We start from the raw sequence: 25,354 nt of genomic DNA on the forward strand, positions 1-25,354 counted from the left end.
GGGGGGGCGGGCGCCCTCTCTCTGAGCGGGTGGGGGGGGCGCGCGCCCTCTCTCTGAGCGGGTGGGGGGGGCGCGCGCCCTCTCTCTGAGCGGAGGGGGGGGGCGCGCTCTCGGCCATATCACCCCCCCACCACCAATCCCCCCCCCGCACTGTGAAATCATCAACGTTCTTCCATTTTTTTTCTACAAGAGAATAAATTATTTCCATTGGTTTATTACTGATATTGTGAGATCTGCGCTCCCTGTCACTGAACGAAAACACAACCGCGCCAAATCTGCGTCACACCTTTATTACAGCTCCTCAATCAAGGGGTTAATGGAGCGGTGACGATAATACAGCAAAACAGGCGGAGCAACGCTCTGCACCTTCTCTACAGCGCCGCTGACGGGTGCTCTGCTGGCGGTGTGCCGGAGCGATGCTCTGCAGCCAGTCTACATCCAACCGCCGTCAGCGTCTGCTGCATGTCTTCCTGGTGACAGCGGAGACTTCTGTCCACGAGTTCTGTGTCTGTCACAAGCCATCGAATCCTGCGCCCAAGAAACCGTCCGGAGAGAGAACCTGGAGGGCGAGACCACGAGTATACAGTCACCGGGCGGTATTATAGCAGTTATATTCTTGTACATAGGGGCAGTATTATAATAGTTATATTCTTGTATATAGGGGCAGTATTATAATAGTTATATTCTTGTACATAGGGGGCAGTATTATAGTAGTTATATTCTTGTACATAGGAAGCAGTATTATGGTAGTTATATTCCTATATATAGGGGCAGTATTATAGCAGTTATATTCTTGTATATAGGGGCAGTATTATAGTAGTTATATTCTTGTACATAGGGAGCAGTATTAAGTAGTTATATTCTTGTACATAGGGGGCAGTATTATAGTAGTTATATTCTTGTACATAGGGGCAGTATTATAGTAGCTATATTCTTGTACATAGAGTGCAGTATTATAGCAGTTATATTCTTGTACATAGGAGCAGTATTATAGTAGTTATATTCTTGTACATAGGGGCAGTATTATAGTAGTTATATTCTTGTACATAGGGGCAGTATTATAGTAGTTATATTCTTATACATAGGAGCAGTATTATAGTAGTTATATTCTTGTACATAGGGGCAGTATTATAGTAGTTATATTCTTGTACATAGGGGCAGTATTATAGTAGTTATATTCTTGTACATAGGGGCAGTATTATAGTAGTTATATTCTTGTACATAGGAGCAGTATTATAGCAGTTATATTCTTGTACATAGGAGCAGTATTATAGTAGTTATATTCTTGTACATAGGGAGCAGTATTATGGTAGTTATATTCCTATATATAGGGGCAGTATTATAGCAGTTATATTCTTGTATATAGGGGCAGTATTATAGTAGTTATATTCTTGTACATAGGGAGCAGTATTAAGTAGTTATATTCTTGTACATAGGGGGCAGTATTATAGCAGTTATATTCTTGTACATAGGGAGCAGTATTAAGTAGTTATATTCTTGTACATAGGGGGCAGTATTATAGTAGTTATATTCTTGTACATAGGGGCAGTATTATAGTAGTTATATTCTTGTACATAGGAGCAGTATTATAGTAGTTATATTCTTGTACATAGGAAGCAGTATTATAGTAGTTATATTCTTGTATATAGGGGCAGTATTATAGTAGTTATATTCTTGTACATAGGGGCAGTATTATAGTAGTTATATTCTTGTACATAGGGGCAGTATTATAGCAGTTATATTCTTGTATATAGGGGCAGTATTATAGTAGTTATATTCTTGTATATAGGGGCAGTATTATAGTAGTTATATTCTTGTATATAGAGGGCAGTATTATAGTAGTTATATTCTTGTACATAGGGGCAGTATTATGGTAGTTATATTCTTGTATATAGAGGGCAGTATTATAGTAGTTATATTCTTGTATATAGGGGCAGTATTATAGTAGTTATATTCTTGTACATATGGGGCAGTATTATAGCAGTTATATTCTTGTACATAGGAAGCAGTATTATAGTAGTTATATTCTTGTACATAGGGAGCAGTATTATAGCAGTTATATTCTTGTACATAGGGGCAGTATTATAGTAGTTATATTCTTGTATATAGGGGCAGTATTATAGTAGTTATATTCCTATATATAGGGGCAGTATTATAGCAGTTATATTCTTGTATATAGGGGCAGTATTATAGCAGTTATATTCTTGTACATAGGGAGCAGTATTAAGTAGTTATATTCTTGTACATAGTGGCAGTATTATAGTAGTTATATTCTTGTACATAGGGGCAGTATTATAGTAGTTATATTCTTGTATATAGGGGCAGTATTATAGTAGTTATATTCTTGTACACAGGGGCAGTATTATAGTAGTTATATTCTTGTACATAGGGGCAGTATTATAGTAGTTATATTCTTGTACATAGGGGGCAGTATTATAGTAGTTATATTCTTGTACATAGGGGCAGTATTATAGTACTTATATTCTTGTACATAGGAGCAGTATTATAGTACTTATATTCTTGTACATAGGGGCAGTATTATAGCAGTTATATTCTTGTACATAGGGAGCAGTATTAAGTAGTTATATTCTTGTACATAGTGGCAGTATTATAGTAGTTATATTCTTGTACATAGGGGCAGTATTATAGTACTTATATTCTTGTACATAGGGGCAGTATTATAGTACTTATATTCTTGTACATAGGGGCAGTATTATAGTAGATATATTCTTGTACATAGGGGCAGTCTTATAGTAGTTATATTCTTGTACATAGGAGCAGTATTATAGTAGTTATATTCTTGTACATAGGAAGCAGTATTATAGTAGTTATATTCTTGTATATAGGAGCAGTATTATAGTAGTTATATTCTTGTACATAGGGGCAGTATTATAGTTATATTCTTGCATATAGGGGGCAGTATTATAGTAGATATATTCTTGTATATAGGAGCAGTATTATAGTAGTTATATTCTTGTATATAGGAGCAGTATTATAGTAGTTATATTCTTGTACATAGGGGCAGTATTATAGTAGTTATATTCTTGTATATAGGAGCAGTATTATAGTAGTTATATTCTTGTACATAGGAAGCAGTATTATAGTAGTTATATTCTTGTATATAGGGGCAGTATTATAGTAGTTATATTCTTGTACATAGGGGCAGTATTATAGTAGTTATATTCTTGTACATAGGAAGCAGTATTATAGTAGTTATATTCTTGTATATAGGAGCAGTATTATAGTAGTTATATTCTTGTACATAGGGGCAGTATTATAGTTATATTCTTGCATATAGGGGGCAGTATTATAGTAGATATATTCTTGTATATAGGAGCAGTATTATAGTAGTTATATTCTTGTATATAGGAGCAGTATTATAGTAGTTATATTCTTGTACATAGGGGCAGTATTATAGTAGTTATATTCTTGTACATAGGGGCAGTATTATAGTAGTTATATTCTTGTACATAGGAGGCAGTATTATAGTAGTTATATTCTTGTACATAGGGGCAGTATTATAGTAGTTATATTCTTGTACATAGGGGCAGTATTATAGTAGTTATATTCTTGTACATAGGAAGCAGTATTATAGTAGTTATATTCTTGTATATAGGGGCAGTATTATAGTAGTTATATTCTTGTATATAGGGGCAGTACTATAGTTATATTCTTGTACATAGGAGCAGTATTATAGCAGTTATATTCTTGTACATAGGAAGCAGTATTATAGTAGTTATATTCTTGTACATAGGGGCAGTATTATGGTAGTTATATTCTTGTATATAGAGGGCAGTATTATAGTAGTTATATTCTTGTACATAGGGGCAGTATTATAGTAGTTATATTCTTGTACATAGGGGCAGTATTATAGTAGTTATATTCTTGTATATAGGGGTAGTATTATAGCAGTTATATTCTTGTACATAGGAAGCAGTATTATAGTAGTTATATTCTTGTACATAGGGGCAGTATTATAGTAGTTATATTCTTGTACATAGGGGCAGTATTATAGTAGTTTATATTCTTGTATATAGGGAGCAGTATTATAGTAGTTTATATTCTTGTATATAGGGGGCAGTATTATAGTAGTTATATTCTTGTACATAGGGGCAGTATTATAGTAGTTATATTCTTGTATATAGGGGGCAGTATTATGGTAGTTATATTCTTGTATATAGGGGCAGTATTATGGTAGTTATATTCTTGTATATAGAGGGCAGTATTATAGTAGTTATATTCTTGTACATAGGGGGCAGTATTATAGTAGTTATATTCTTGTATATAGGGGCAGTATTATAGTAGTTATATTCTTGTACATAGGGGGCAGTATTATAGTAGTTATATTCTTGTACACAGGGGCAGTATTATAGTAGTTATATTCTTGTATATAGGGGCAGTATTATAGTAGTTATATTCTTGTACATAGGGGGCAGTATTATAGTAGTTATATTCTTGTACACAGGGGCAGTATTATAGTAGTTATATTCTTGTATATAGGGGCAGTATTATAGTAGTTATATTCTTGTACATAGGGGCAGTATTATAGTAGTTATATTCTTGTACATAGGGGGCAGTATTATAGTAGTTATATTCTTGTATATAGGGGCAGTATTATAGTAGTTATATTCTTGTATATAGGGGGCAGTATTATAGTAGTTATATTCTTGTATATAGGGGCAGTATTATAGTAGTTATATTCTTGTACATAGGGGCAGTATTATAGTAGTTATATTCTTGTATATAGGGGGCAGTATTATAGTAGTTATATTCTTGTATATAGGGGCAGTATTATGGTAGTTATATTCTTGTATATAGAGGGCAGTATTATAGTAGTTATATTCTTGTACATGGGGCAGTATTATAGTAGTTATATTCTTGTACATAGGGGGCAGTATTATAGTAGTTATATTCTTGTATATAGGGGCAGTATTATAGTAGTTATATTCTTGTATATAGGGGGCAGTATTATAGTAGTTATATTCTTGTATATAGGGGCAGTATTATAGTAGTTATATTCTTGTACATAGGGGCAGTATTATAGTAGTTATATTCTTGTATATAGGGGGCAGTATTATAGTAGTTATATTCTTGTATATAGGGGCAGTATTATAGTAGTTATATTCTTGTACATAGGAGCAGTATTATAGTAGTTATATTCTTGTACATAGGGGCAGTATTATAGTAGTTATATTCTTGTACATAGGGGGCGGTATTATAGTAGTTATATTCTTGTACATAGGGGCAGTATTATAGTTGTTATATTCTTGTACATAGGGGCAGTATTATAGTTGTTATATTCTTGTACATAGGGGGCAGTATTATAGTAGTTATATTTTTGTACATAGGAGCAGTATTATAGTAGTTATATTCTTGTACATAGGGGCAGTATTATAGTAGTTATATTCTTGTATATAGGGGCAGTATTATAGTAGATATATTCTTGTACATAGGGGCAGTATTATAGTAGATATATTCTTGTACATAGGGGCAGTATTATAGTAGTTATAATCTTGTACATAGGGGCAGTATTATTGTAGATATATTCTTGTACATAGGGGCAGTATTATAGTAGTTATATTCTTGTACATAGGGGCGGTATTATAGTAGTTATATTCCTGTATATAGGGGACAGTATTATAGTAGTTATATTCCTGTATATAGGGGACAGTATTATAGTAGTTATATTCTTGTACATAGGGGCAGTATTATAGTAGTTATATTCTTGTACACAGGGGCAGTATTATAGTAGTTATATTCTTGTACATAGGGGCAGTATTATAGTAGTTATATTCTTGTATATAGGAGCAGGATTATAGTAGTTATATTCTTGTATATAGGGGACAGTATTATAGTAGTTATAATCTTGTACATAGGGGCAGTATTATAGCAGTTATATTCTTGTACATAGGGGCAGTATTATAGCAGTTATATTCTTGTACATAGGGGCAGTATTATAGCAGTTATATTCTTGTACATAGGGGCAGTATTATAGTAGTTATATTCTTGTACATAGGGGGCAGTATTATAGCAGTTATATTCTTGTACATAGGGGGCAGTATTATAGCAGTTATATTCTTGTACATAGGGGCAGTATTATAGTAGTTATATTCCTGTACATAGGAGGCAGTATTATAGTAGTTATATTCTTGTACACAGGGGCAGTATTATAGTAGTTATATTCTTGTACATAGGGGCAGTATTATAGTAGTTATATTCTTGTATATAGGAGCAGGATTATAGTAGTTATATTCTTGTATATAGGGGACAGTATTATAGTAGTTATAATCTTGTACATAGGGGCAGTATTATAGCAGTTATATTCTTGTACATAGGGGCAGTATTATAGCAGTTATATTCTTGTACATAGGGGCAGTATTATAGTAGTTATATTCTTGTACATAGGGGCAGTATTATAGCAGTTATATTCTTGTACATAGGGGGCAGTATTATAGCAGTTATATTCTTGTACATAGGGGGCAGTATTATAGTAGTTATATTCTTGTATATAGGTGCAGTATTATAGCAGTTATATTCTTGTATATAGGGGACAGTATTATAGTAGTTATAATCTTGTACATAGGGGCAGTATTATAGCAGTTATATTCTTGTACATAGGGGCAGTATTATAGCAGTTATATTCTTGTATATAGGAGCAGTATTATAGTAGTTATATTCTTGTACATAGGGGCAGTATTATAGTAGTTATATTCTTGTACATAGGAGCAGTATTATAGCAGTTATATTCTTGTACATAGGGGCAGTATTATAGTAGTTATATTCTTGTACATAGGGGCAGTATTATAGTAGTTATATTCTTGTACATAGGGGCAGTATTATAGTAGTTATATTCTTGTACATAGGAGCAGTATTATAGCAGTTATATTCTTGTACATAGGGGCAGTATTATAGTAGTTATATTCTTGTACATAGGGGCAGTATTATAGCAGTTATATTCTTGTACATAGGGGGCAGTATTATAGTAGTTATATTCCTGTACATAGGGGGCAGTATTATAGTAGTTATATTCTTGTACATAGGGGCAGTATTATAGCAGTTATATTCTTGTACATAGGGGGCAGTATTATAGCAGTTATATTCTTGTACATAGGGGGCAGTATTATAGTAGTTATATTCTTGTACATAGGGGGCAGTATTATAGTAGTTATATTCTTGTCCATAGGGGCAGTATTATTGTAGTTATATTCTTGTACATAGGGGGCAGTATTATAGTAGTTATATTCTTGTACATAGGGGCAGTATTATAGCAGTTATATTCCTGTATATAGGGGCAGTATTATTTATATCATGCGCCGCCTCGTCTCACCTATCACTCTTTTCCAGGTTTACTCTTCCTCTTGGTTTCCGTCTTCTGCATTTTCTCTACGATCTTCCTCTCGTGGCCCCCGGGATTCTCCTTATTGGTGTTTTCTCGCGCCTCTTTCTTCGTCCGCCCCTTTCTGGCTGCAGCAGTTACTGGGGGGTGAGAAGCCGGTTAGTATTGAGCGCTGCTGCTGCTGGTACTCCTGTGACACAGATCTGTCCCATATTCAGCACTTAGTATAATGGGGGCGCTGGCCCTTTAATTCCTCGGATTTCGCAATACTTGGGTGAGTTTATACACGCGGGATATCAGCCGCATTGTACGGATCCCCCCATTATTGGTCGCATTATTTGGGGGCTCCCGGGGTCAGAGGTTACTTACAGGAGTAGCGGTCGGTGAGGTTGTAATAGTCGTAGTCATCGTAGTACCGCACTTCGAAGTCGGTCGGCTGCAGCTTGTCGGCCTGGACGTAGGAGGTCATGGCGGATCTGGGGGTCTCGCTCGTGTCTCTGGGCGTTTCGCTCGTGTCTCTGGGGGTCTCGCTCGTGTCTCTGGGGGTCTCGCTCGTGTCTCTGGGGGTCTCGCTCGTGTCTCTGGGGGTCTCGCTCGTGTCTCTGGGGGTCTCGCTCGTGTCTCTGGGGGTATCGCTCGTGTCTCTGGGGGTCTCGCTCGTGTCTCTGGGGGTCTCGCTCGTGTCACTGGGGGTCTCGCTCGTCTCTCTGGGGGTCTCGCTCGTCTCTCTGGGGTCTCGCTCGTCTCTCTGGGGGTCTCGCTCGTCGCTCGGCGTCTGTCGCTCTCAGATTCTCGGGTTGTTTTTCTGTCTCTTCTTTGTCTGGAGTTTATATATGGGGAGACTCCGCCCCCTGTCCTGGCCCCGCCCCCAGCTCTGCCCCTCACATTGCATCAGACTGCGTGTCCTGTGTTTACATCAGATTACAACATCGCTGCAGAGCGTCTCACCTGAGATGCATCACACCCTGTGCTGCTCTGCAGAGCGTCTCACCTGGGGCTGCATCACACCCTGTGCTGCTCTGCAGAGCGTCTCACCTGGGGCTGCATCACACCCTGTGCTGCTCTGCAGAGCGTCTCACCTGAGATGCATCACACCCTGTGCTGCTCTGCAGAGCGTCTCACCTGAGATGCATCACACCCTGTGCTGCTCTGCAGAGCGTCTCACCTGAGATGCATCACACCCTGTGCTGCTCTGCAGAGCGTGTCACCTGAGATGCATCACACCCTGTGCTGCTCTGCAGAGCGTCTCACCTGAGATGCATCACACCCTGTGCTGCTCTGCAGAGCGTCTCACCTGAGATGCATCACACCCTGTGCTGCTCTGCAGAGCGTCTCACCTGAGATGCATCACACCCTGTGCTGCTCTGCAGAGCGTCTCACCTGGGGCTGCATCACACCCTGTGCTGCTCTGCAGACCGTCTCACCTAAGATACATCACACCCTGTGCTGCTCTGCAGAGCGTCTCACCTGGGGCTGCATCACACCCTGTGCTCCTCTGCAGAGCGTCTCACCTGGGGCTGCATCACACCCTGTGCTCCTCTGCAGAGCGTCTCACCTGGGAATGCCTCACACCCTGTGCTGCTCTGCAGAGCGTTTCACCTGGGAATGCATCACAGCTTTTCTTTTTGCTCTGCAGAGCGTCTCACCTGAGATGCCTCACACCCTGTGCTGCTCTGCAGAGCGTCTCACCTGAGATGCTTCACACCCTGTGCTGCTCTGCAGAGCGTCTCACCTGAGATGCCTCACACCCTGTGCTGCTCTGCAGAGCATCTCACCTGGGGCTGCATCACACCCTGTGCTGCTCTGCAGAGCGTTTCACCTGGGGATGCCTCACACCCTGTGCTGCTCTGCAGAGCGTTTCACCTGGGGATGCCTCACACCCTGTGCTGCTCTGCAGAGCGTTTCACCTGAGAATGCCTCACACCCTGTGCTGCTCTGCAGAGCGTCTCACCTGAGATGCATCACACCCTGTGCTGCTCTGCAGAGCGTTTCACCTGGGGATGCCTCACACCCTGTGCTGCTCTGCAGAGCGTCTCACCTGGGGATGCCTCACACCCTGTGCTGCTCTGAAGAGCGTTTCACCTGGGGATGCCTCACACCCTGTGCTGCTCTGCAGAGCGTTTCACCTGAGAATGCCTCACACCCTGTGCTGCTCTGCAGAGCGTTTCACCTGGGGATGCCTCACACCCTGTGCTGCTCTGCAGAGCGTCTCACCTGGGGCTGCATCACACCCTGTGCTGCTCTGCAGAGCGTCTCACCTGAGATGCATCACACCCTGTGCTGCTCTGCAGAGCGTCTCACCTGAGATGCATCACACCCTGTGCTGCTCTGCAGAGCGTCTCACCTGAGATGCATCACACCCTGTGCTGCTCTGCAGAGCGTCTCACCTGAGATGCATCACACCCTGTGCTGCTCTGCAGAGCGTCTCACCTAAGATACATCACACCCTGTGCTGCTCTGCAGAGCGTCTCACCTGGGGCTGCATCACACCCTGTACTCCTCTGCAGAGCGTCTCACCTGGGGCTGCATCACACCCTGTGCTGCTCTGCAGAGCGTCTCACCAGAGATGCCTCACACCCTGTACTGCTCTGCAGAGCGTCTCACCTAAGATACATCACACCCTGTGCTGCTCTGCAGAGCGTCTCACCTGGGGCTGCATCACACCCTGTGCTCCTCTGCAGAGCGTCTCACCTGGGAATGCCTCACACCCTGTGCTTCTCTGCAGAGCGTTTCACCTGGGAATGCATCACAGCTTTTCTTTTTGCTCTGCAGAGCGTCTCACCTGAGATGCCTCACACCCTGTGCTGCTCTGCAGAGCGTCTCACCTGAGATGCTTCACACCCTGTGCTGCTCTGCAGAGCGTCTCACCTGAGATGCCTCACACCCTGTGCTGCTCTGCAGAGCGTCTCACCTGAGATGCCTCACACCCTGTGCTGCTCTGCAGAGCATCTCACCTGGGGCTGCATCACACCCTGTGCTGCTCTGCAGAGCGTCTCACCTGGGGATGCCTCACACCCTGTGCTGCTCTGCAGAGCGTTTCACCTGGGGATGCCTCACACCCTGTGCTGCTCTGCAGAGCGTTTCACCTGGGGATGCCTCACACCCTGTGCTGCACTGCAGAGCATTGTATTCTGTTAAATAAGACATCTGTTTTCTGCAGACTATTGCACCGTTATCAATAGTCCATGAAATCTGTTGCATGAAGCTGCAGAGTTTGATGCCTGCAGCACATTGCAGCTTGTCTGCATTAACCCCTCCCGCGCCGGCCGCTGCTGGGTGATGTAAACACTCGGTCACATCCGCCGCCGCGTTCTGTTTCCTCTCCCGGGATTTTATGGCTCTTGATTATGATTGTCCCCGGTGGCGGCATTAACCCTGCGCTCTCCACGATGGGGGATTATCGCTTTCTAACAATGTCACCGACTCGGAGAGGTTTCGGTTATTTTCTCGATTCTTCCTCGGGGGAGGGGCGGGGGCCGGCGACAAACAGAGGAGCAAATACACAGGAGCCGGGGGGCTACAAAACATCTGCTCCTGGGAAAGCTGGGTGACCACCAACATGGCCGCCGTCACCCAGCTTTCCCACACTCCTGACCGGCCGCTATGTCTTGTTACATTGGAATAGATCCCCTCGTTGTAAAGGCGGCCATATTGGTTGTCACGTTCTGGAATCTTTTGATTGCCAGCTCTGCAGACGAGAATCTCCGGATCACGTGTTGTTATTGGTGCAGATGTGAGTCACTCCGGTCAGAGCGCCTCGTCCTTCCCTGTGCACGTGACTGTGTGCAAACAAACACGTCCCGAGGCCACAACGTGACTATGACAGCTCCGCCTGTCACCAGAGGCCCAAACTCACACCGCACTGAGCAAATATTACAGGAGGTGACGAACAATGGCGGAAAGTCACAAGCGCCATGCACGTACCTCACCAAAATATCTCACCGTCGCCTCCATCCTCAGTATTCAGTGACCGCCCGTCTCCTCCGTCCTCAGTATTCAGTGACCGCCTGTCTCCTCCGTCCTCAGTATTCAGTGACCGCCCGTCTCCTCCGTCCTCAGTATTCAGTGACCGCCCGTCTCCTCCGTCCTCAGTATTAGTGACTGCCCGTCTCCTCCGTCCTCAGTATTAGTGACTGCCCGTCTCCTCCGTCCTCAGTATTAGTGACCGCCCGTCTCCTCCGTCCTCAGTATTCAGTGACCGCCTGTCTCCTCCGTCCTCAGTATTAGTGACCGCCCGTCTCCTCCGTCCTCAGTATTCAGTGACCGCCTGTCTCCTCCGTCCTCAGTATTCAGTGACCGCCCGTCTCCTCCGTCCTCAGTATTCAGTGACCGCCCGTCTCCTCCATCCTTAGTATTCAGTGACCGCCCGTCTCCTCCGTCCTCAGTATTAGTGACCGCCCGTCTCCTCCGTCCTCAGTATTCAGTGACCGCCTGTCTCCTCCGTCCTCAGTATTCAGTGACTGCCCGTCTCCTCCGTCCCTCAGTATTCAGTGACCGCCCGTCTCGTCCGTCCTCAGTATTAGTGACCGCCCGTCTCCTCCGTCCTCAGTATTCAGTGACCGCCCGTCTCCTCCGTCCTCAGTATTCAGTGACCGCCCGTCTCCTCCGTCCTCAGTATTCAGTGACCGCCCGTCTCCTCCGTCCTCAGTATTCAGTGACCGCCCGTCTCCTCCATCCTTAGTATTAGTGACCGCTCCGTCTCCTCCATCCTTAGTATTCAGTGACCGCCCCGTCTCCTCCGTCCTCAGTATTAGTGACCGCCCGTCTCCTCCGTCCTCAGTATTCAGTGACCGCCTGTCTCCCTCCGTCCTCAGTATTCAGTGACCGCCCGTCTCCTCCGTCCTCAGTATTCAGTGACCGCCCGTCTCTCCTCCGTCCTCAGTATTCAGTGACCGCCCGTCTCCTCCGTCCTCAGTATTAGTGACCGCCCGTCTCCTCCGTCCTCAGTATTCAGTGACCGCCCGTCTCCTCCGTCCTCAGTATTCAGTGACCCGCCCGTCTCTCCTCCGTCCTCAGTATTCAGTGACCGCCCGTCTCCTCCATCCTTAGTATTAGTGACTGCCTGTCTCCTCCATCCTTAGTATTCAGTGACTGCTCGTCTCCTCCGTCCTCAGTATTCAGTGACTGCTCGTCTCCTCCGTCCTCAGTATTCAGTGACCGCCCGTCTCCTCCGTCCTCAGTATTCAGTGACTGCTCGTCTCCTCCGTCCTCAGTATTCAGTGACTGCTCGTTTCCTCCGTCGTCCTCAGTATTCAGTGACTGCCCGTCTCCTCCGTCCTCAGTATTCAGTGACTGCCCGTCTCCTCCCGTCCTCAGTATTCAGTGACCGCCCGTCTCCTCCGTCCTCAGTATTCAGTGACCGCCCGTCTCCTCCGTCCTCAGTATTCAGTGACCGCCCGTCTCCTCCGTCCTCAGTATTCAGTGACCGCCCGTCTCCTCCGTCCTCAGTATTCAGTGACCGCCCGTCTCCTCCGTCCTCAGTATTCAGTGACCGCCCGTCTCCTCCGTCCTCAGTATTCAGTGACCGCCCGTCTCCTCCGTCCTCAGTATTCAGTGACCGCCCGTCTCCTCCGTCCTCAGTATTCAGTGACCGCCCGTCTCTCCTCCGTCCTCAGTATTCAGTGACCGCCCGTCTCCTCCGTCCTCAGTATTCAGTGACCGCCCGTCTCCTCCGTCCTCAGTATTCAGTGACCGCCCGTCTCCTCCGTCCTCAGTATTCAGTGACCGCCCGTCTCCTCCGTCCTCAGTATTCAGTGACCGCCCGTCTCCTCCGTCCTCAGTATTCAGTGACCGCCGTCCCTCCGTCCTCAGTATCAGTGACCGCCCGTCTCCTCCGTCCTCAGTATTCAGTGACCGCCCGTCTCCTCCGTCCTCAGTATTCAGTGACCGCCCGTCTCCTCCGTCCTCAGTATTCAGTGACCGCCCGTCTCCTCCATCCTCAGTATTCAGTGACCGCCCGTCTCCTCCCCTCCTTAGTATTCAGTGACCGCCCGTCTCCTCCATCCTCAGTATTCAGTGACCGCCCGTCTCCTCCATCCTCAGTATTCAGTGACCGCCCGTCTCCTCCATCCTCAGTATTCAGTGACCGCCCGTCTCCTCCATCCTCAGTATTCAGTGACCCGCTCGTCTCCTCCAATCTCAGTATTCAGTGACCGCCCCGTCTCCTCCGTCCTCAGTATTCAGTGACCGCCCGTCTCCTCCGTCCTCAGTATTCAGTGACCGCCCATTGCCTCTGTCTGCCATGACGCCCCAACCTAAAGCCATTTTTGTCTCTGAAGTTGCCGTGACAACCTATGGCTCTGCTTATAGCCGTATGAACATAAGACGGCTTCAGCGTACATTAGGCAGCTGTGCTCGCGGTCCTCCAGACAGGCCGAACTGGTGCAAGGCTGAAGAGGATTGAGGGAAACGGACCCAGCACTGAAGATCCGTGTATATAAAAATCAAACAACTTTATTGGACATCTTAATATCTTCAAAGGGATCTATAAGGTGAGAGGCCGCACATAGAGAACCTCACGCGTTTCGGATGAAAAATAAAAACAAGTCCTTAATCATAGGTGAGTTCTCTATGTGCGGCCTCTCACCTTATGGATCCCTTTGAAGATATTAAGATGTCCAATAAAGTTGTTTGATTTTTATATACACGGATCTTCAGTGCTGGGTCCGTTTCCCTCAATCCTCTTCTGCTCATATCCGCCTCGCTGTTTCTGACACCCGCCATTATAGATATCGCAGGCTCTTGATTGGTTTTGCCATATTTACGGTGGTTTCAGGGTGTGCGGTGTATACAGTGGTTTTGGGCTGTGTGGTGGTTTCGGGGTGTATACGGTGGTTTCGGGGTGTATACGGTGGTTTCGGGGTGTATACTGTGGTTTCGGGGTGTGCGGTCTATATGGTGGTTTCGGGGTGTATACGGTGGTTTCGGGGGGTATACTGTGGTTTCGGGGTGTGCGGTGTATATGGTGGTTTCGGGGTGTATGCGGTGGTTTTGGGGTGTGTGGTGGTTTCAGGGGGTGAGGTGTATATGGTGGTTTCGGGGGGGTATACAGTGGTTTTGGGGTGTGCAGTGTATACGGTGGTTTCGGGGGGTATACAGAGGTTTTGGGGTGTGCGGTGTATATGGTGGGTTTGGGGTGTATACAGTGGTTTTGGGGTGTGCGGTGTATATGGTGGGTTTGGGGTGTATACAGTGGTTTCGGGGTGTGCGGTGTATATGGTGGTTTTGGGGTGTATACAGTGGTTTCGGGGTGTGCGGTGTATATGGTGGGTTTGGGGTGTATACAGTGGTTTCGGGGTGTGCGGTGTATATGGGTGGGTTTGGGGTGTATACAGTGGTTTCGGGGTGTGCGGTGTATATGGTGGGTTTGGGGTGTATACAGTGGTTTCGGGGTGTGCGATGTATATGGTGGGTTTGGGGTGTATACAGTGGTTTCGGGGTGTGCGGTGTATATGGTGGGTTTGGGGTGTATACAGTGGTTTCGGGGTGTGCGGTGTATATGGTGGGTTTGGGGTGTATACAGTGGTTTCGGGGTGTGCGATGTATATGGTGGGTTTGGGGGTGTATACAGTGGTTTCGGGGTGTGCGGTGTATATGGTGGGTTTGGGGTGTATACAGTGGTTTCGGGGTGTGCGGTGGTTTCGGGGTGTGCGGTGTATATGGTGGGTTTTGGGGTGTATACAGTGGTTTCGGGGGTGTGCGGGTGTATATGGTGGGTTTGGAGGTGTATACAGTGGTTTCGGGGTGTGCGGTGTATACGGTGGTTTCGGGGTGTGCGGTGTATATGGTGGTTTCGGGGTGTATACGGTGGTTTTGGGGTGTGTGGTGGTTTCGGGGTGTATACGGTGGTTTCGGGGGTGTGCGGTGGTTTCGGGGTGTGCGGTGTATATGGTGGGTTTGGGGTGTATACAGTGGTTTCGGGGTGTGCGGTGTATATGGTGGGTTTGGGGTGTATACTGTGGTTTCGGGGTGTGCGGTGTATACGGTGGTTTCGGGGGGTATACTGTGGTTTCGGGGTGTGCGGTGTATATGGTGGTTTCGGGGTGTATACGGTGGTTTTGGGGTGTGTGGTGGTTTCGGGGTGTATACGGTGGTTTCGGGGTGTGCGGTGGTTTCGGGGTGTGCGGTGTATATGGTGGGTTTGGGGTGTATACAGTGGTTTCGGGGTGTGCGGTGTATACGGTGGTTTCGGTGTTTTTGCCGTTGCTGCTCCGGTCACCAAATAAATGTAACTTCTGGGGAAAAAAAATCATTAACACTAATATTAGAAGCAAAAAAGTTGCAAACCCTTGCACGCATGCGCAGTAAACTCCCCAACAGCTCCACTCCCAGCATGCCCCGCGAACTCCTGGCCGCGGTCTCCATGGTTACGGTGACGCCATCACTCGGCGACCACGGTCCGTCCGCTCGGCGGCTGTTCTCCGTGGCGAGGCCTGTCGCTGCCGCCGCCAGGTAAGTCGCGATATCATTGGTTCCTGCGCAGGAGTGTGTCGTGATATCACGCTCCACCTCCCAGCGCCTATATAGGGGCCCTGGCGCAGCCGTGTGAGGAGGGTACGATGTGTGAGGCGGCCGCTGACATGTTGCAGTATGTATCGCGATATAGCACGACAGTGTTGTTACCTGTCTGTTTTGTAACGTGGTGGTATCGTGATGACTGTAAACGATCTAATGGAGGTCAGTGTGATATGTGGGGGACTACAAGTGTCAGCGTGCGCGGGCTGCATGTGTTGGGGCATTACATAAACTGGCCACTACAGCACTACAACTCCCAGCATGCATTGAGAGCATGTGGATATCCCCGCATGCTGGGAGGTGTAGTTTTGGAACCCGTAAAGGGCAATGAGGCAGAGGGGGATGCTGGGAGTTGTAGTTTGTGCGGTGACTGAGGGGCTGTGAGGCAGAGGAGGGGGATGCTGGGAGTTGTAGTTCTGCGGTGACTGAGGGGCTGTGAGGCAGAGGAGGGGGATGCTGGGAGTTGTAGTTGTGCGGTGACTGAGGGGCTGTGAGGGCAGAGGAGGGGGATGCTGGGAGTTGTAGTTCTGTGGTGACTGAGGGGCTGTGAGGCAGAGGAGGGGGATGCTGGGAGTTGTAGTTCTGCGGTGACTGAGGGGCTGTGAGGCAGAGGAGGGGGATGCTGGGAGTTGTAGTTGTGCGGTGACTGAGGGGCTGTGAGGCAGAGGAGGGGGATGCTGGGAGTTGTAGTTCTGCGGTGACTGAGGGGCTGCGAGGCAGAGGAGGGGGATGCTGGGAGTTGTAGTTGTGCGGTGACTGAGGGGCTGAGGCAGAGGAGGGGGATGCTGGGAGTTGTAGTTCTGCGGTGACTGAGGGGCTGTGAGGCAGAGGAGGGGGATGCTGGGAGTTGTAGTTCTGTGGTGACTGAGGGGCTCTGAGGCAGAGGAGGGGGATGCTGGGAGTTGTAGTTCTGCGGTGACTGAGGGCTGTGAGGCAGAGGAGGGGGGATGCTGGGAGTTGTAGTTCTGTGGTGACTGAGGGGCTGTGAGGCAGAGGAGGGGGGTGCTGGGAGTTGTAGTTCTGCGGTGACTGAGGGGCTGTGAGGCAGAGGAGGGGGATGCTGGGAGTTGTAGTTCTGTGGTGACTGAGGGGCTGTGAGGCAGAGGAGGGGGATGCTGGGAGTTGTAGTTCTGTGGTGACTGAGGGGCTGTGAGGCAGAGGAGGGGGATGCTGGGAGTTGTAGTTCTGCGGTGACTGAGAGGCTGTGAGGCAGAGGAGGGGGATGCTGGGAGTTGTAGTTCTGTGGTGACTGAGGGGGCTGTGAGGCAGAGGAGGGGGATGCTGGGAGTTGTAGTTCTGCGGTGACTGAGGGGCTGTGAGGCAGAGGAGGGGGATGCTGGGAGTTGTAGTTGTGCGGTGACTGAGGGGCTGAGGCAGAGGAGGGGGATGCTGGGAGTTGTAGTTCTGCGGTGACTGAGGGGCTGTGAGGCAGAGGAGGGGGATGCTGGGAGTTGTAGTTCTGTGGTGACTGAGGGGCTGTGAGGCAGAGGAGGGGGATGCTGGGAGTTGTAGTTCTGCGGTGACTGAGGGGCTGTGAGGCAGAGGAGGGGGATGCTGGGAGTTGTAGTTCTGCGGTGACTGAGGGGCTGTGAGGCAGAGGAGGGGGATGCTGGGAGTTGTAGTTCTGCGGTGACTGAGGGGCTGTGAGGCAGAGGAGGGGGATGCTGGGAGTTGTAGTTCTGTGGTGACTGAGGGGCTGTGAGGCAGAGGAGGGGGATGCTGGGAGTTGTAGTTCTGTGGTGACTGAGGGGCTGTGAGGCAGAGGAGGGGGATGCTGGGAGTTGTAGTTGTGCGGTGACTGAGGGGCTGTGAGGCAGAGGAGGGGGATGCTGGGAGTTGTAGTTCTGCGGTGACTGAGGGGCTGTGAGGCAGAGGAGGGGGATGCTGGGAGTTGTAGTTCTGCGGTGACTGAGGGGCTGTGAGGCAGAGGAGGGGGATGCTGGGAGTTGTAGTTCTGTGGTGACTGAGGGGCTGAGGCAGAGGAGGGGGATGCTGGGAGTTGTAGTTCTGCGGTGACTGAGGGGCTGTGAGGCAGAGGAGGGGGATGCTGGGAGTTGTAGTTCTGCGGTGACTGAGAGGCTGTGAGGCAGAGGAGGGGGATGCTGGGAGTTGTAGTTGTGCGGTGACTGAGGGGCTGAGGCAGAGGAGGGGGATGCTGGGAGTTGTAGTTCTGCGGTGCTGACTGAGGGGCTGTGAGGCAGAGGAGGGGGATGCTGGGAGTTGTAGTTCTGTGGTGACTGAGGGGCTGTGAGGCAGAGGAGGGGGATGCTGGGAGTTGTAGTTCTGTGGTGACTGAGGGGCTGTGAGGCAGAGGAGGGGGATGCTGGGAGTTGTAGTTCTGCGGTGACTGAGGGGCTGTGAGGCAGAGGAGGGGGATGCTGGGAGTTGTAGTTCTGTGGTGACTGAGGGGCTGTGAGGCAGAGGAGGGGGATGCTGGGAGTTGTAGTTCTGTGGTGACTGAGGGGCTGTGAGGCAGAGGAGGGGGATGCTGGGAGTTGTAGTTCTGCGGTGACTGAGGGGCTGTGAGGCAGAGGAGGGGGATGCTGGGAGTTGTAGTTCTGCGGTGACTGAGGGGCTGTGAGGCAGGGGAGGGGGATGCTGGGAGTTGTAGTTCTGCGGTGACTGAGGGGCTGTGAGGCAGAGGAGGGGGGTGCTGGGAGTTGTAGTTCTGTGGTGACTGAGGGGCTGTGAGGCAGAGGAGGGGGGTGCTGGGAGTTGTAGTTCTGCGGTGACTGAGGGGCTGTGAGGCAGAGGAGGGGGATGCTGGGAGTTGTAGTTCTGCGGTGACTGAGGGGCTGTGAGGCAGGGGAGGGGGATGCTGGGAGTTGTAGTTCTGCGGTGACTGAGGGGCTGTGAGGCAGAGGAGGGGGATGCTGGGAGTTGTAGTTCTGCGGTGACTGAGGGGCTGTGAGGCAGAGGAGGGGGATGCTGGGAGTTGTAGTTCTGCGGTGACTGAGGGGCTGTGAGGCAGAGGAGGGGGATGCTGGGAGTTGTAGTTCTGCGGTGACTGAGGGGCTGTGAGGCAGAGGAGGGGGATGCTGGGAGTTGTAGTTGTGTTTTTGGTTTTTTTTTTCTTTCCATTTTCTCGCTCTGAATTATTCTCAGTTTTCATTTTTTTGTTGTTCTTTCCCAAGGGCGATCGAGGAGGCCAAGATGGCGCTGGTTTCCGCGGACACGAAGATATCGGAGCTGCTGAGTGAACTTCATCAGCTCATAAAGCAGACGCAGGTGGGGCGGCCTTCAGTGCTCCTGTATACAAGTTTGCGGCACGTGCAGGTGGGGCGGCCTTCAGTGTTCCTGTATACAGGTTTGCGGCACGTGCAGGTGGGGCGGCCTTCAGTGTTCCTGTATACAGGTTTGCGGCACGTGCAGGTGGGGCGGTCTTCAGTGCTCTCGTATACAGGTTTGCGGCACGTGCAGGTGGGGCGGCCTTCAGTGTTCCTGTATACAGGTTTGCGGCACGTGCAGGTGGGGCGGCCTTCAGTGCTCCTGTTTACAGGTTTGCGGCACGTGCAGGTGGGGCGGCCTTCAGTGCTCCTGTATACAGGTTTGCGGCACGTGCAGGTGGGGCGGCCTTCAGTGTTCCTGTATACAGGTTTGCGGCACGTGCAGGTGGGGCGGCCTTCAGTGGTCCTGTTTACAGGTTTGCGGCACGTGCAGGTGGGGCGGCCTTCAGTGCTCTCGTATACAGGTTTGCGGCACGTGCAGGTGGGGCGGCCTTCAGTGCTCCTGTATACAGGTTTGCAGCACGTGCAGGTGGGGCGGCCTTCAGTGCTCCTGTATACAAGTTTGCGGCACGTGCAGGTGGGGCGGCCTTCAGTGCTCCTGTATACAGGTTTGCGGCACGTGCAGGTGGGGCGGCCTTCAGTGCTCCTGTATACAAGTTTGCGGCACGTGCAGGTGGGGCGGCCTTCAGTGCTCCTGTATACAGGTTTGCGGCACGTGCAGGTGGGGCGGCCTTCAGTGCTCCCGTATACAGGTTTGCGGCACGTGCAGGTGGGGCGGCCTTCAGTGCTCCCGTATACAGGTTTGCGGCACGTGCAGGTGGGGCGGCCTTCAGTGCTCCTGTATACAGGTTTGCGGCACGTGCAGGTGGGGCGGCCTTCAGTGCTCCTGTATACAGGTTTGCGGCACGTGCAGGTGGGGCGGCCTTCAGTGCTCCTGTATACAGGTTTGCGGCACGTGCAGGTGGGGCGGCCTTCAGTGCTCCTGTATACAGGTTTGCGGCACGTGCAGGTGGGGCGGTCTTCAGTGCTCTCGTATACAGGTTTGCGGCACGTGCAGGTGGGGCGGCCTTCAGTGTTCCTGTATACAGGTTTGCGGCACGTGCAGGTGGGGCGGCCTTCAGTGCTCCTGTATACAGGTTTGCGGCACGTGCAGGTGGGGCGGCCTTCAGTGTTCCTGTATACAAGTTTGCGGCACGTGCAGGTGGGGCGGCCTTCAGTGTTCCTGTATACAGGTTTGCGGCACGTGCAGGTGGGGCGGCCTTCAGTGTTCCTGTATACAGGTTTGCGGCACGTGCAGGTGGGGCGGCCTTCAGTGTTCCTGTATACAGGTTTGCGGCACGTGCAGGTGGGGCGGCCTTCAGTGTTCCTGTATACAGGTTTGCGGCACGTGCAGGTGGGGCGGCCTTCAGTGTTCCTGTATACAGGTTTGCGGCACGTGCAGGTGGGGCGGCCTTCAGTGCTCCTGTATACAGGTTTGCGGCACGTGCAGGTGGGGCGGCCTTCAGTGTTCCTGTATACAGGTTTGCGGCACGTGCAGGTGGGGCGGCCTTCAGTGCTCCCGTATACAGGTTTGCGGCACGTGCAGGTGGGGCGGCCTTCAGTGCTCTCGTATACAGGTTTGCGGCACGTGCAGGTGGGGCGGCCTTCAGTGCTCCTGTATACAGGTTTGCGGCACGTGCAGGTGGGGCGGCCTTCAGTGCTCCTGTATACAGGTTTGCGGCACGTGCAGGTGGGGCGGCCTTCAGTGCTCCTGTATACAGGTTTGCGGCACGTGCAGGTGGGGCGGCCTTCAGTGCTCCTGTATACAGGTTTGCGGCACGTGCAGGTGGGGCGGCCTTCAGTGCTCCTGTATACAGGTTTGCGGCACGTGCAGGTGGGGCGGTCTTCAGTGCTCTCGTATACAGGTTTGCGGCACGTGCAGGTGGGGCGGCCTTCAGTGTTCCTGTATACAGGTTTGCGGCACGTGCAGGTGGGGCGTCCTTCAGTGCTCCTGTATACAGGTTTGCGGCACGTGCAGGTGGGGCGGCCTTCAGTGTTCCTGTATACAAGTTTGCGGCACGTGCAGGTGGGGCGGCCTTCAGTGTTCCTGTATACAGGTTTGCGGCACGTGCAGGTGGGGCGGCCTTCAGTGTTCCTGTATACAGGTTTGCGGCACGTGCAGGTGGGGCGGCCTTCAGTGCTCCTGTATACAGGTTTGCGGCACGTGCAGGTGGGGCGGCCTTCAGTGTTCCTGTATACAGGTTTGCGGCACGTGCAGGTGGGGCGGCCTTCAGTGTTCCTGTATACAGGTTTGCGGCACGTGCAGGTGGGGCGGCCTTCAGTGTTCCTGTATACAGGTTTGCGGCACGTGCAGGTGGGGCGGCCTTCAGTGTTCCTGTATACAGGTTTGCGGCACGTGCAGGTGGGGCGGCCTTCAGTGTTCCTGTATACAGGTTTGCGGCACGTGCAGGTGGGGCGGCCTTCAGTGCTCCTGTATACAGGTTTGCGGCACGTGCAGGTGGGGCGGCCTTCAGTGTTCCTGTATACAGGTTTGCGGCACGTGCAGGTGGGGCGGCCTTCAGTGCTCCTGTATACAGGTTTGCGGCACGTGCAGGTGGGGCGGCCTTCAGTGCTCCTGTATACAGGTTTGCGGCACGTGCAGGTGGGGCGGCCTTCAGTGCTCCTGTATACAGGTTTGCGGCACGTGCAGGTGGGGCGGCCTTCAGTGCTCCTGTATACAGGTTTGCGGCACGTGCAGGTGGGGCGGCCTTCAGTGCTCCTGTATACAGGTTTGCGGCACGTGCAGGTGGGGCGGCCTTCAGTGCTCCTGTATACAGGTTTGTGGCACGTGCAGGTGGGGCGGCCTTCAGTGCTCCTGTATACAGGTTTGCGGCACGTGCAGGTGGGGCGGCCTTCAGTGCTCCTGTATACAGGTTTGCGGCACGTGCAGGTGGGGCGGCCTTCAGTGCTCCTGTATACAGGTTTGCGGCACGTGCAGGTGGGGCGGATTATTTCCACTTCTCATGGACGAGCCACAAAACTAATGCAAATCCATAATGCACGCAGTTCACACCGGTGCGTCGTCCTCGTGCTCCGCAACGTCCATGTAGAAACCCGGCCTTAAAGGAGATGTCTGGAGCCGCTCGGTGGACTCTGTGTGAGCAGACTGCACCGCACTCACCCGCTGCCATTAATTTCCAGGAGGAGCGATCGAGGAGCGAACACAACCTGGTGAACATCCAGAAAACACACGAGCGGATGCAGACCGAGAACAAGAGTGAGTGGAGGGGACGCCCGTTACTGCCCATCATCCCGGGGGACCGCACTGCCCGTTACTGCCCATCATCCCGGGGACGCCCTGCCCGTTACTGCCCATCATCCCGGGGACCGCCCTGCCCGTTACTGCCCATCATCCCGGGGGACGCCCTGCCCGTTACTGCCCATCATCCCGGGGACGCTGAGAGTTGTAGTTATTGGTTAGCTCCGCCCCTCTGACTCCTGGAGTGCCCTTATCTTTTGCCCACAGTGGGGCCGTTACTTCCTCTTCCCAGGACATGAGCTGTTAACCCTTCGTATGGTACTGGCAGAGAACACAGCGTTATTGGAAATGTTTGATCATTGATGGTTTTTATTCCACTATTTGACTGTTGCTTGAGTGACCCTCATTACGGGACCCCCGGACCGACCTCACAGGGGTCTCCTGCCACTGAGCAGTTGTCAGTCCTTAATATGGCTCCTGTTTTCTGTCCCCTCAGTCTCCCCGTATTATCGCACAAAGCTGCGCGGTCTCTACTCAACGGCGAAGGCCGACGCGGAAGCAGAATGCAAGTAAGTGAGAGGCCGGAGACCATCACCGGGCACTAGTCCTGACATTCTGGGGTCCTGGTGATCGTCTGTCACTTCCAGGGTATGTTGTGGTGGTACCTGAGGGCTGCGCCCCGGCCCCTTCCGTGCGCTCGCGGGGCTGCGCCCCGGCCCCTTCCGTGCGCTCGCGGGGCTGCGCCCCGGCCCCTTCCGTGCGCTCGCGGGGCTGCCCTCTGCCTCCGGTCCCGTGATCTCGTCTGACCCGCTGCTTTCTTCTCTCTTCAGCATTCTGCGGAGATCGTTAGATAAAATAGCGGAGATCAAGTCCCTGTTGGAGGAGAGACGCATTGGTGAGTTCCCCGCCGGACCCCGTACACGTGCATTAGAGGGCCGCCGCCTCTCGGACCCTCATCTACTCTGTGCTGAGACTGTACTGCGGTTTACTGGGTTTGGGATCCATTGTGTCTCTTTGCAGCTGCCAAGATCGCCGGCCTGTACCACGACTCTGAGCCGCCCCGGAAGACCATGAGGCGCGGGGTGCTGATGACCCTCCTGCAGCAGTCGGCCATGACCCTGCCCCTGTGGATCGGGAAGCCCGGGGAGAAGTGAGTGCTGGCCCCCGCTCCCCGCAGTGTCCCCCCGTGCGGCTGCTGTCATGTCGTCTCCTCTGCGCAGGCCGCCCCCTCTCTGCGGAGCCATCCCAGCAGCCAGCGATTACGTAGCCAAACCCGGAGACAAGGTGGCCGCCCGCGTGAAGGCTGTGGACGGGGACGAGCAGTGGATCCTGGCCGAGGTGGTCAGCTACAGCCACACGGCCAACAAGTAGGTTCTAGCCCAAGGTGTGCAGCGCGGGCATGTGGCCGGGCATCGGTTAACCCTTCACTCTCTTCCAGGTACGAGGTGGATGACATCGATGAGGAAGGAAAGGAGTAAGTGTCACATGATCGGCATGAAAACAGGGAGTTCTGGGAGTTCTGTGAGGGATCACCTCCAGAGCTGCAATCACAATGCTGCTGGTGAATGTGAAGATGCTATGATGCAATTCTCCCAGAGAGCTGCAGATCACTGATTGTAGATGCAGCTCTGGTTGTAACTGGAGTATGAGGGGCTCTCGCACCTGTAAGGTAGGGCTGACCCCTACGTGTCGTCCCTCCGCCAGGCGTCACACCCTCAGCCGCCGGAGGATCATCCCTCTGCCCCAGTGGAAAGCCAACCCAGAGACGGACCCGGAGGCTTTGTTCCAGAAAGATCAGCTGGTGCTGGCGCTGTACCCCCAAACCACCTGCTTCTACCGCGCCCTGATCCACACCCCCCCCGCAACGGGTGAGTACGTGCCAGGAAGAGCTAAGGGAGGGACGGAGCGTCTCCTGAGACTCGGGCGGCCGATGAGGAGGGATGTCCTGTCTGTGCAGGGGTCACTGAGGCCTCCCTGGCCGGATGGGCACTGTTTAACCCTTTCCTTGCTGTATCCGCAGCCGCAGGACGATTACTCTGTGCTCTTTGAAGACACGTCCTATGCAGATGGCTACTCGCCCCCCCTCAACGTGGCCCAGAGATACGTGGTGGCCTGCAAGGAGCCGAAGAAGAAGTGAGACCCTCAGAGATGGGGAGACGGGGACTTCTCGGCGTCGGGAGGGGGTTGGGGGGGGATTTTATTTTCTTTTTTTTATTCTTTGTGGCATTAAATGTTTTTTTTTCTTCAGTGCGTTATTACAAGGTGAAATAAACAGCAGTTTTATTCTTTGTAGGGGCCGCGTGGAGGTTATTACTGGTGAGGTTTCACCCCATTGCCTCAATGATGAGGGTCTGGGCGGTCGGGGGCTGCTCCGGTGCAGACTCCAGCTCTTCAGGTGGTCGGGGGCTTTACAAGAGTCTAACAGATCCATATCCCTCTAACGGCCAAAGTATCTAATACAGTGCGTCCACCCGTATCCTGTATACACCGCACCTATATACAGTGCGTCCACCCATATCCTGTATACACCGCACCTATATACAGTGCGTCCACCCATATCCTGTATACACCGCACCTATATACAGTGCGTCCACCCGTATCCTGTATACACCGCACCTATATACAGTGCGTCCACCCGTATCCTGTATACACCGCACCTATATACAGTGCGTCCACCCGTATCCTGTATACGCCGCACCTATATACAGTGCGTCCACCCGTATCCTGTATACACCGCACCTATATACAGTGCGTCCACCCATATCCTGTATACACCGCACCTATATACAGTGCGTCCACCCGTATACACCGCACCTATATACAGTGCGTCCACCCGTATCCTGTATACACCGCACCTATATACAGTGTGTCCACCCGTATCCTGTATGCACCGCACCTCTATACAGTGTGTCCACCCGTATCCTGTATACGCCGCACCTCTATACAGTGTGTCCACCCGTATCCTGTATACACCGCACCTCTATACAGTGTGTCCACCCGTATCCTGTATACGCAGCACCTATATACAGTGCGTCCACC

The 25,354-nt window shown here is 50.9% G+C and overlaps 2 protein-coding genes across 4 annotated transcripts; one reads left to right on the forward strand and one right to left on the reverse strand.

The window, feature by feature from the left end:
* Positions 1 to 274: 274 nt before the first annotated feature.
* NUPR1 (nuclear protein 1, transcriptional regulator) lies at positions 275 to 8,113 on the reverse strand. The gene is made up of 3 exons (XM_075318542.1): positions 7,706 to 8,113; positions 7,328 to 7,476; positions 275 to 559 (listed from the first exon to the last, which is right to left on the reverse strand). Exons 1-2 carry the CDS (start codon positions 7,803 to 7,805, stop codon positions 7,331 to 7,333), a joined length of 246 nt encoding a protein of 81 aa, XP_075174657.1. The 5' UTR covers positions 7,806 to 8,113; the 3' UTR covers positions 275 to 559; positions 7,328 to 7,330.
* On the forward strand, positions 7,518 to 24,523 carry SGF29 (SAGA complex associated factor 29). Of its 3 annotated transcripts, none has more exons than XM_075318539.1 (10): positions 7,518 to 7,610; positions 18,985 to 19,078; positions 22,258 to 22,333; positions 22,812 to 22,884; positions 23,146 to 23,210; positions 23,336 to 23,465; positions 23,536 to 23,682; positions 23,754 to 23,789; positions 24,020 to 24,183; positions 24,336 to 24,448. In XM_075318539.1, the coding sequence occupies exons 2-10, from the start codon at positions 19,004 to 19,006 to the stop codon at positions 24,362 to 24,364; spliced, it is 795 nt and encodes a 264-aa protein (XP_075174654.1). In that variant the 5' UTR covers positions 7,518 to 7,610; positions 18,985 to 19,003; the 3' UTR covers positions 24,365 to 24,448. The 3 variants fall into 3 exon arrangements, with proteins under 3 accessions (XP_075174654.1, XP_075174655.1, XP_075174653.1); XM_075318540.1 differs by lacking the exon at positions 7,518 to 7,610 and adding an exon at positions 15,682 to 15,787 and having other exon boundaries at positions 24,020 to 24,191; positions 24,336 to 24,523; XM_075318538.1 differs by lacking the exon at positions 7,518 to 7,610 and adding an exon at positions 15,682 to 15,787.
* The last annotated feature ends 831 nt before the right edge of the window (positions 24,524 to 25,354 follow it).

Source organism: Anomaloglossus baeobatrachus, chromosome 7 (assembly GCF_048569485.1).
Source record: "Anomaloglossus baeobatrachus isolate aAnoBae1 chromosome 7, aAnoBae1.hap1, whole genome shotgun sequence".
NCBI lineage: Eukaryota > Metazoa > Chordata > Amphibia > Anura > Aromobatidae > Anomaloglossus > Anomaloglossus baeobatrachus.